This window comes from Notothenia coriiceps, unplaced genomic scaffold (genome assembly GCF_000735185.1).
Source record: "Notothenia coriiceps isolate Sejong01 unplaced genomic scaffold, NC01 NC01_scaffold00000151, whole genome shotgun sequence".
Classification (NCBI taxonomy): Eukaryota; Metazoa; Chordata; class Actinopteri; order Perciformes; family Nototheniidae; genus Notothenia; species Notothenia coriiceps.
The window spans coordinates 38,872-49,812 of record NW_011332852.1 but is presented as its reverse complement, the minus strand read 5'-3'; the positions used below and the strand labels follow the sequence as shown (position 1 = coordinate 49,812).

Here is a 10,941-nt window from a genome sequence, read left to right as displayed (position 1 = left end):
TTTAAATAGGGTTAAATCGATATAAAGAAAAATAAATCAAATTAGACAGATTTATTAAGAGAAAGATCTGACCTGGAGCAATTTCTCTACATCCTGCAGGAGCCATGTCGATGTTGCAGCTTGTCGCTGAATAGTACCATCCAAACTCCAGGTGGATTAAGTATACAGAAGTATACAGAAGTACTTGTCCTTTTACTGGGAAAAAATATCATCAGGTAATCCAAATCGCATGAGAAGTTAAAATAAAAAAACCCATCTAATTATCACCTCTTGATTCCAAGGTCCTTAGAGACATATTGAAAATGAAAAATGTCTTCATTTCCAGCAGTCGATTGAGCTCCTGATTTGGACTGGGACACACCCCACACCTCAGAATCAGGGATTATGTTACCAGCGTCTGGATTGGTAAAACACTGGCAAAGAGCTGCGAATAAGTAACAGGTAAAATAAAGGTAAGAGTGGGAAAGGACTGCCAAGCCTCGACTTCTCAGCCCTCTTTAGCTTTTAATCCACAGAAGTGTGGGAAGACAGTGTGTGGGGGAGGGCAGGAGGAGAAGAAAAGAAGGTGAAAGTAGAGGTGTGTTCAGTGTGCTGCTTACACAGTGTGTGGGGCTTTTGTAACCGAGAACCTTTCTACATGACTTAATAATTAATGAGCTATTTTAACAGTCAAAATAGGCACCGATTTATTCTCTTATTTATTAGGAGGGAAGGGAAATGATAGTGATTAATCATGATTTGCTGGTGTGAGGGTTTATGGGATTTGTTGTGCCAGAACAAGGACACTAAGTACATTACTGCACACATAGCACATTTTAAATAACCTTAAAAAGTGTAAGATTTAGTGCAACTGAAACACATAAGATAATGTAACTTTAAGGTACTTGTGCTTTACCGTGAGTATTTTTATTGTATTGTATGAATTCAGATTATTCGCTAATACAACATATAAATAAACAAAACATTGACATACAATTATAGGTTAAAATATCCAGCAGCAGTACATAAAGTTTGTAAAATTAGCTTCATTGTAAGCAGCTGTTATGAACGTATTAATGCATCAATAATCATAATCCAGCCATTTAATATATATGATTCGGAAATTGATGCGAGTACTTTTAATTTTGGTACTTTAAGTATCTTTTTGTACTTTTAGTTAGGTAAGATTTTGAATACATTACTTGAGTATTTTTTAAATGTGTTTTTGCTACTTTTATAAACTACTAATACTTTGAAAAATATCTGACTACTTCTTCCACCTCTGAAATATCACTAGTTGTATTATTTGTATGTCCACAAAGCACCAACGAAACAAATAAAATAATATATTAATATTGTAATATGAATGATGAATACTTATGTCTGATGGCTAACTTAAGTTATAGAAGTGCATGTGAACACCTGAGGCCTGAAACTACTGCAGTGATTAAGCTGCTGCATCTGCTGCCCTCTGTAACCCTTCAGCTGCAGCTCAAATCCTTCTGGGACTTTCGCTGATGCTCTTTGCTGTCCTCTTGTCTTAGTACACTAGCTAAAGATGCTAACTGGAATCAAGCACGGCTAAAACCCAGTGTTTAAGAATTAAAGATTGGCTTGTAACACCAAAGTACCAGAAAATGTTCATTGTAAATTGCAGTGGTGGAAGAAGTATTCATAGTAAAAGTACTACTAAAAATACTCAATTAAAAGTCAAAGTACTGGACTGAGAAGGGGACTCAAGTAAAAGTATTTCAGTCAAGAAAATGTACTGGAAGTAAAAGTACTCATTGAAGAAAGAAAGTAATTGTAATAAAATCAGTACATTTTATACGCTGGAATTGTGAAACACAAAATAAGCAATATTTCTGCCAATTAATATTCTATGAACCCACATAATTAAGGTGTAATTACATTGAATGTATGATAATTTCATCTACAACAAAACATATTTAAAATCTATTTTTGTGTGTTCAAATCTAAATCTTTCAAGTAGTTAAAGCTGTACATTGTTATATTGATCTTTAATAGCCATATTTCTTCATGCTCCTGCTGACACATTTGTTGTCTGTCTCCCTCCCTCCCTCCCTGAGGCTGATCCGAGGTCAGTGTTACATACTAGCAATGCTAATAAAGGCATTATGTATGTGAGCTGGAGCTGAGGGCTGAACATATCTTGTGGTAAGCTACTGAAAGTGTGCTGTTGCTTTTTTTTTACCCATGTACAGATCACTACAGCTTTCAAAGAAAGGCTTTGGGGGGAGGGGGACTGTCCATTACAGGAACATGTACATTCAAAAAAGCTCATTAAGGAGACAGCACACAGATTTAGCGCAGCTTCAGCGACCTCAGCTAAACTTTCTGTGCATGAACATGGTCCCTTACGTATGTATGATGCGCTAGTCTTTTTTTGGTCCTGTCTTGCACATTGATAGCAGCCTTGTCGAAGTAATCAGATTAGTCAGGTGAGGCTGTGCTAAACTGATCCGCTGCCTGCAAGCCTCTTAGTGACGGGGCTGACGGCACTGACAGAGATCACTTAAAAGCAAGGTCAGACACACGGTTGAGGTAAAGAATCATCTCGGCATAATGCACAGGCAGCACTGCACGATACTGAGAACCAACAATCACAGTCCTGTTGGCAAAATAAAGTCGTTATCAGTGCCTGTTTTTAAACTAACCACTAAAATCACATGCCTGATTCTCAAAGCTGTCGTGAAGTTTGACAATTTATTACTTAAAGGTCACCTATTTTGCAAAATCCACTTTTTCATGTCTTTTCTACATCAACATGTATCCCCTCTTCTTCATGTCTCTTCTACATCAACATGTGTCCCCTCTTCTTCATGTCTCTTCTACATCAACATGTGTCCCCTCTGTGGAAAGAGACTCTGAAAGTTTCAGGAACAAAGATTCTCTCTCTTTTTGTCCTGATCCATTTCTATAAAAACCTGTCTGAAAATGAGCTGATCAGATTTTGGCCACTTTATGATGTCATAACGATGTTTTGGCTTGTGTAACCATTAGCCAGAGGGGATTATGGGATGCTGCAATGATCTGTTTGGTGTTTGGAGCCAAACACTTCAGAGACATGTCCTGTATATATCTGAGACCTATAATATATTGATGAAAAACAGTATGATAGGAGACCTTTAAATGATCATGTGAATCTGTTAAATATGGAAAGAAAAAGTGAAACGATAGACAGGGCTAAGTATGCCAAGTGTTACACATGTGTAGGGAAGAAGGGGGTAAATTGAGCCAGTGGGTAACCAGGCAACGCCTTATAGTTGTAATCAAGTGACCAGAAATTATGCAAGCTCCTCCCATTTCTCATTGCCTGTGAAAGAGAGATACTCATTGTGGTCTGGTCAGTAAACATTGGGAACACTTATTTTCAATTGACTTTTTTTACATTCATATGTTCACGCTGTGGTTTGGAACTGTTTTTGAATGTTATCAGGCATTTTGTTATGGAAAATGTTGTGCATAACCAGTACTGTTTTAAGCTGTACTATCTCAACACATTTTAATATATTGAGTTTTTTTGGATATGGGAGTTGTGTTCATATTTACCAACACCACAGACTATTCGTAATACTTTTTTTTGGACTGTTATTATTTTTGTAGATTTGTTGAGTACGTGTTTCCCCATATTTCGGAGCAGTAGTAAAGGTAAGGGAGAAATAGACTGTTATAAAGAGTATTTTTCTTCCAGAATGTTCTTAGTATGATACAAAATACCTGTTTTGACAGTTTAGTCTGTACACAATTTATATGCTGCTTCCAATTGAGTTTTTCGTCAACAAGCAGTCCTAAAAATGTACATGCACCAACTTTTTCTATCTCAGTATTGCAAATCCGTATAATGCATGTCATTTGTTTTGGCCACATTAAGGGATCCTTTATTAACTGCAAACCAGCTACATAGTATTTCTAATTCTGCATTCACAATTTTAACAAGATCGCCAAGATTATGATGGGAGCAGAGAATTCAAAGTTCAGGTTCAGACTCAATGTATTTGGGGAGAATTAAAATGAGCCGTCTTTATTTGTAGACAGCCAAGCCCCCTGCTGTGTTCGGTGAAGCATTATATGCTTACAAATCCAATGTAGGATATAAACACAGCTAAATGCAATGATAGCAAAGCTGTGGCTTGTGTTTTTGGGGTAATAAAGTCCAAATCATTGTTGGGCTGTCAGCCAATGAGTGACATCTGAGGAAGATGAAAAATGTAAAGAAAATGCTGCATCTCTTGCATTTATTGACATAGGAGCCTTATTGTTTACCTTTTTAATATCATTTTTTGTAATATTCAATTGCTTGGTTTTCGTGAATTTAGCCTGTTTTCCTATTAAAGTGTAACAGATTGATGAATCTCCACAGATCATCTTAAAGGCTTCGGAATAGTTAAAAAACTGTAAAAACTAGGGCCCCCAAACAGCATCTTGCATAGGGCCCCCAAAAAGCTAGAAACGGCCCTGCATCCTAGTACCAGGAGTCTATTACTAGGAGTTAGACCCTCCAGAAAAACGCGGGCAAAAATCCTTAATTATGCGGGCTAAAATCCTTGATTATGCGATTAAATATGCGGGGTTTTTATGTGATTTTATGCGGTGAAATTGCGGGAAGTTGCGAAATATGCGGAAAGTTGCGAAATATGCGGGGAAAAAGAATTTTAAAAAAATTAAATATTGGGCTGTCTTATTTATTCTCTCTCACACACAACCTGCCACTAACGTTAAACCGCTTTACTATTCAATTAAACACATTCAATGTTTATTTATTGTAAAAGCAATTGGGCTATTTTAATCTCACACACCAAAGTTGAGGTCCTTTTAAGCATCACCTAATGCTTAAAAGGACAATGCTAACAGGCTGAATTTAAGCAGGTGTAATGCTTACCATTTTAGCTCAGCATGTTAGCATTTTAACCCTTGATGATTAGCACTAAAAACAAATTACAGCTGCTGTTAGCATGGCTCAAAAGCATAGTAATAAGGGTGTCTTGTTGTGTTTAGTTTATGAGCTGATATTGAATAAGTTTTCATGCATCTGTCGACGTTTCAATTGTTTATAAATCAAATAGCAAAACAGGAAAATTAATGTGAGGCTTTTGGAGTTTATTGAACACTTACATAGGATATAGCAGCTTGAGAGTGCCGAAAAACAATTTACCATATAAAACAAACAGTACCCTCATGTATACAGCAGACCAAACAAAAAAGCACTGAAAAGAGAATTTCACCAAATATGTCGTTTTTCCCTCCCAGTGTACACACATATTCATATTTATCTTTACGTGGATCAGTTAGCCATATCACACACCCTCTAGCACCAGTAGCTACGACAAATAAAACATCTTAAACTTCACATCTAATATTTGTTGAATCAGAAGCGATAGTTAGAGTAAGACGGGGCGCCCGTGGCATCAGTAGAAGCGGCAGGAAGCAGCAGGAGCCCTGTGTGGTTGTCTATCTTACACCGATCCATCGCCTGCTTGTATGAGATCTTCTCTTTCGTGATGGGGTCCACCAACTCTTTCTTGTAGGTGGTCTCATCTTGTAGCTCATCAGCTGTTTTGCTGTCGATAATATTAGTGGCGAGAGCTTCTTTGACAGATAGGCGGCCTGCTTTCGAGGGATCCACAAACCCACCGGTGAGGTACTGTGCCTCCATATACCTCCTGGCATTTTCATGTGGAATATACCCTTTACTTGCGGCGGGTCCCACTGCGAGACGGTCCTTGGTCATGGGGTCTTCGACTCCTGTGAAGGCCTTTTGGGCATTCAGAAGCTTGTGCATGTCACTCGAGTCAATGAGCCCACGTTCAGCTGCTTTGTGGACGGATAGTTTGTCCTTTATGGCGAGATCAACGATTCCCCCGGAGGCTGCTTGGGCCTCCAGCAGCTTCAGAGCTGTGTCGGCATCAATGAGTTTGCGGGTCAGGGCACTTCTCACGGACATGCGGCTGTCAGTGGTGGTGTCTAAAATGCCGGAGATGGGGAAATACTCATCACCTGCTGTGGAAGTGAGGTTGCTCAGACTGCCACTTTTGCGAATGTTGAGTTGAGGTGAGCTGTTGTATTGAGTGTTGAGGCTGGGGAAGGAGGACCTCAGGGAGCTTGGCATGTAGCTCAAAGGAGAGGGTGAGGTGGTTCTGATGGGTGATCGATGGGCTGAATGGATGACTGGAGGAAAGACGGGCATGCTGGGTTCCCCAGCGACAAGGAGGGAAAACTCAGTAATGGACATTTTCCCTTCCCTGTAGCAGGACATGTCGTACTGGGTCAAGCGACCGTCCTTCAGAGCCTCATTGATGGAGTACTGCTTTCCACTTTTGCGATCCTGCAGGATTGTTGTGTTGCCATCTGGACTAGTTGAAGTGATTTCCTCCCAGTCGCATTCCAACTCAGACAGCTGGATGTAGTGTTTGCGATCAATCAGCCCCTGTGCATAGGCATCATAGGGAGACAGGTTTTTACCGGTCTCTGGATCCAGGATGGTGATCTTCGTTGAGAGGTTTGTCTCCCGTGTGTGAGTTTCAGAGTGGTCCTCTCTCTGGACACTGCTCTGCAACTCGATGATAAGTATGTCTCTCTGGTGTATTTTGTCCTTCTCGTTGAGGATTTCTTTCTCCAGCCGTCCTAGGTCAGAGGATGACCTCAGACTCCTCTGCTTGGACATCATGTTTCTCTCACTGATCAGCTTGGACTGTTGCTGGAAGGTCATGGTGATGGTATTTCTTTGAGCCTCTAGCATTTTGAGCTGTCTGAGGAGATCCTCCTTCTCTCTCTGCATGGTATCTTTGATGATGACGAGACTGGTTTCTTCCTCAGAAGTCACGGAGTGCGACGAATGCAGGTGAGTAATTCTGATGTGGAGGTTCTGGGTGTCGTCTTCCTGGTCACGCCTCAGATTTCTCTCCTGCGTTACGAGGTCTCTCATATGTTCCCTTTCAGCCTCCAACGCCGGGTCTTTCTCTACGCGAACAACCTCTCTGTAAACCACCTTCTCTATTGTTTTCTCCTTTTGCAGAATTTCCAACTTTAACCTCAGGTTGCGGATTTCTCTCTCAATACGACTGATATGGTTGGCTTCGGTCTCCTTGTCGGCGCGTATATCATCAGTAAGTCTGTCCAGCTTAGGATCCCGCTCCACTTTCAGGATCTCCTCGATGATGATCCTTTCCTCAACGGGCGGCGGAGCGTTTTCCAATTCAAGAATGCGAGACTTGATCTGCCTGAGCTCGGACTCCACTTTAATCTTCTTCTGGCGTTCGTCCATCTGAGCCAGGGTTCTCTCTTTGTCTTGAATCAGCGCTCTGAGCTGTCTGACCTCTATATCAAGCTTTCTGCGGGCTTTCAATTCATCGTCTAGGTTCTTGTTCAACTTGTCATGCTCCACTAGCTGCTTGGGGTCCTTCTGAAGACGCACCACTTCTTGCATGACTATCGTCTCCTCGGGCTTCTGCCTTTCGAGGAGGATGTACTGGTTCTGGATCTCAAAGAGCAACTCCTCCACACTGCGGCGTTGTTGGATCTCTTCTCTGACATTCCTCCGGAGTCTGTCAGCCTCTTTTTCAAGGAGAGGATCATTCTCATATTTGATGAGCTCTTTCGTGACAAGCTTGGTCTCCACTTTGGACTTTTCCACCTTCAGCTCATCTCTGTCTCTGCGGAGTCGGGTCAGCAGCTCGATGGTGGTCTCGTAGTTGACTAGCAGACGGGAAGCTTGGTTGTTCAGCCTTTGCAATTCCCTGGTAACCTCTGGGCTCTTCTCTTCTTTGATCACTTCCTGGGTCACCTCCTTGTACTCTATCTTGGGTTTCTGAGAGCGCAGGGTGGTCAGAGTCGTAATCAATGTCTTGCTTTCGTACTCCAGGTTCGTGCGGTTACGGACAGAGTCCTGAAGTTCTTTCTTCAGACGCACCAGCTCGATTTCTGTCTCAGGATCAACTCTGTAGATCTCATTGATGATCTCCTTGACCTCAACTTTAGGTCTGAGCTTTTCCAGGTCACCATAACATATCAGCATGGTGGTCAGGTCCTTCAACAAGATAACATTCTCATCCTTCTCCTCCTCCAAGGCAATTCGCAGCTTCTTTGACTCTTCCAGCGATTTTGGATCTTGCTGTACTTGCTTTACCATCTTGGTGACTATCTTAGGTTGGATGGTGGGAATGACCCTCTCCAATGTGTTGATCTGGCTCCTTGTGCTAAAGATGCTAGTGTTGAGCGACTCGGACCTGAAATCCTCCTCTGAGATATTAGTCTGGAACGTGAGAACAGATTTCAGCATCTGTGGATCCTTCTCAAGCCTCACCACTTCCTTCTTCACGATCTTCGACCTGGTTTTTTGTTTCTGCTGAGACAACACCGTGAGCTCGGTTTTCACTTGAATTTTCTCAGTATCTCTCGTTTGGAGCATCAGCCTTATCCTCTCTATCTCTTCTCTCATCCTGACGGCGTCTTTGTCAAGCTGGGGGTCTCTCTCATACTCCGTCATCACCTTGGTCAACAGTCTGGGTTCGACTGTGATCAGCTGTGTTTCCAGTTTGTGGATCGTCACGTTGATAATTTCGATCTCCGAACGGGTTCTTGTCCTCTTCAAAGACTCATCCTGGATCCGACTTTTCAGTGACTGGAGTTCCAACTCCAGTTTCGGGTCATGGTAGTATTCCACCACCTCCTTCTCCTCCAACCTCTCCACTCCTCTCCTACTCTTCAGAGACACAAACCTCTTACGGTATGTTTCCAGGTCTCTTTCAGCATGCAAGCGTCTGGCTACCTCCTCACTTAATTCCTTTTTCAGACTATCACTTGCCTCCAGGTCCTTCCTGTCGCTTTTTAGCTGCATCTGCTGATGGACCACCACCTGACTGACTTTCTGTTCATTCTGCACATGAATAAAAAGATACATGTCATTACTTTGGGCACGTAACAATGGGAATAATTATTACTTGAGGGATGTATTTTGATGTCATAATATCGTACCCTGGCCTTGATGTGTTTTGTTGTCCCCAACTGGTGGAGTATCTGCTCGTTTCCTGCAGACACCTCGGAGAACAGGTTCAGTAGATTTTTCTCCTGCAGAAAGCAAAGCAAGATGCGAAGTTGAAGGTGACGGAGGGAACATTTTTATTGAAAAGGTAGAGATTTGTCATGAGTTTTTAAGTGTACCTTTCTCTGTACAGCCTTAGCCATGGTTGAAGTTTGACGCAACGTTGGGACTGGTTCCTCATAGTCAACATCATCCTCATCCTCCTCATTCAGAGTGCCACGGTAAGTGTTCAACTTAGCGTCATACTCCTGAAAGCAAATGCATTTATGGATTTAAGGATTAAGTAAAAGGAAGTGCGTGCTTAATTCACTGTAAATAAGAATATTGATATTGTCTGAACTCACATTCAGGACGCTCTGCAGATCTCGGGACAGATACTTGACTCGGTCCAGATCATCGGATTTCTTCTTGGTGTCCTCAACTACTTTCTAAACAAGAAATACACAGAGACTTGAGTTAGATTGTATTTAGAATTTGGACACATTTGAATGTATTTAAAGAAATACTTCCCACTCACCCTTTGAGAGTTTTGTTTGGTTGTTATTTGCTTCACATCGTCTGTAGGTTTGATGGAGTTATTGGGCAAATTGAGCAAGAAGAAATCCAGTCCCTGAACAGCATTCTGGAAATCTTGGTTTTTATTGGTTGATTGCTTTAAGAGGGCAGACCTAGAGTGAAATATGAAAAACAGTCCATTGTTCAACAAGTCGGGACTCAAAAAACCACAAACACAGTTACAGCTTGCATTTAGTTTGACTCACCTTTCCTGGAGCTGATTATTGACAGACGTGTAGCGGTTCTTCAGCTGTTTCACCTCATTCTCCTGGCGGCGGATGTCCGGACAGTATTCATTGAATGTCCGCTGCAAAGAGCTGCAGGACTGCTCCGTCATGTCCAAGTCTCTGCCTAGTTTAGTCACCTCATCCTTCTTGGCGGTGACGTCCTGACGCAGAAGCTGTTCGGCATAAGGATAAAGACAGGTTACGAACTTGTTTGCACCTGAAATTGTTAAATCTTTAACAATTGTGGAAGAAATCTTTTTGATGGAAAAACGGAGATTGCAAGAAACACAACTCAACAGAAAGTGGGAAGACTCAAAGCAAAGGCATTTGACTGGAACAATAGACACATGTATCTTCAAGAATATAATAACATGAAGACATATCCCTAGCCTTTTCTTTTATTTGTATTTTGTATTGCCTTATTGGCCTTTTGTTACATCATTGTAATGTTTTTGTAACCAGCATGTTATTGCCATGTATAATGTGACAATAAAGATTGAAATTAAAAAGTTAAATCTTTGATTTTTTTCCTTTTATAAGTACCACACCTGCAGCTGCTGGTTGCGACTCGGGAGGGCATTCGGTTGATCATAAATGGCGCCTTCTTTGGCTAATTTCTCCTCGAACCCAGACACCATGCCTTCCACATTCAGCTTCTGCTTCTCCAGGAACATGGAGGCTGTGGCCCTGGTAGAGAGGAGAGAAACACAACTTCCTGTTAGGAAAACACTGAATGTCCTCTTCCAACATGAGAGCAACATGCTAACAAAGGTATCAACTGTAGCTGTGAACATGACAGGATGTCTGATGACCTAGAAGAGCATCAGGACTGTTTGAGGCATATGATAGCTATGTGATTAACATGATGATTCAGCCTCTATGGAGAGAGACATATGACAAGCATGATCATTTCTGACGTGGAGCTAATCTGAAGTAAACATTGAATACTGCTTTCTATTCCTCCATCTTGTGACTGTCTAACGGCCCGTCTACACTACATGCATCGAAAAATGCTTTCAACGCTTCGCCCATTCACTTGAATGGGGTGACGTAGAAGATTTTTAATCTTCGCCGAACTGCATTGTGGGGAGCATGGCATGGCTTTGCAAGCATCACGAG

The 10,941-nt window shown here is 41.7% G+C and overlaps 2 protein-coding genes across 2 annotated transcripts in view; both read right to left on the bottom strand.

Moving 5' to 3' along the window:
- Nucleotides 1-5,091: 5,091 nt before the first annotated feature.
- LOC104945586 (envoplakin-like) lies at nucleotides 5,092-5,944 on the bottom strand. The gene has a single exon (XM_010771321.1). It carries the CDS (start codon nucleotides 5,942-5,944, stop codon nucleotides 5,369-5,371), a length of 576 nt encoding a protein of 191 aa, XP_010769623.1. The 3' UTR covers nucleotides 5,092-5,368.
- Nucleotides 5,932-10,941, bottom strand: part of LOC104945494 (envoplakin-like) — a 5,535-nt gene continuing 525 nt past the window's right edge. Inside the window, 8 exon segments of the mRNA XM_010771210.1 lie at nucleotides 5,932-5,996; nucleotides 5,998-8,875; nucleotides 8,974-9,066; nucleotides 9,160-9,288; nucleotides 9,385-9,468; nucleotides 9,558-9,708; nucleotides 9,802-9,995; nucleotides 10,371-10,562. Coding sequence (XP_010769512.1) covers nucleotides 5,965-5,996; nucleotides 5,998-8,875; nucleotides 8,974-9,066; nucleotides 9,160-9,288; nucleotides 9,385-9,468; nucleotides 9,558-9,708; nucleotides 9,802-9,995; nucleotides 10,371-10,562 — 3,753 coding nt within the window. The 3' untranslated portion in view covers nucleotides 5,932-5,964.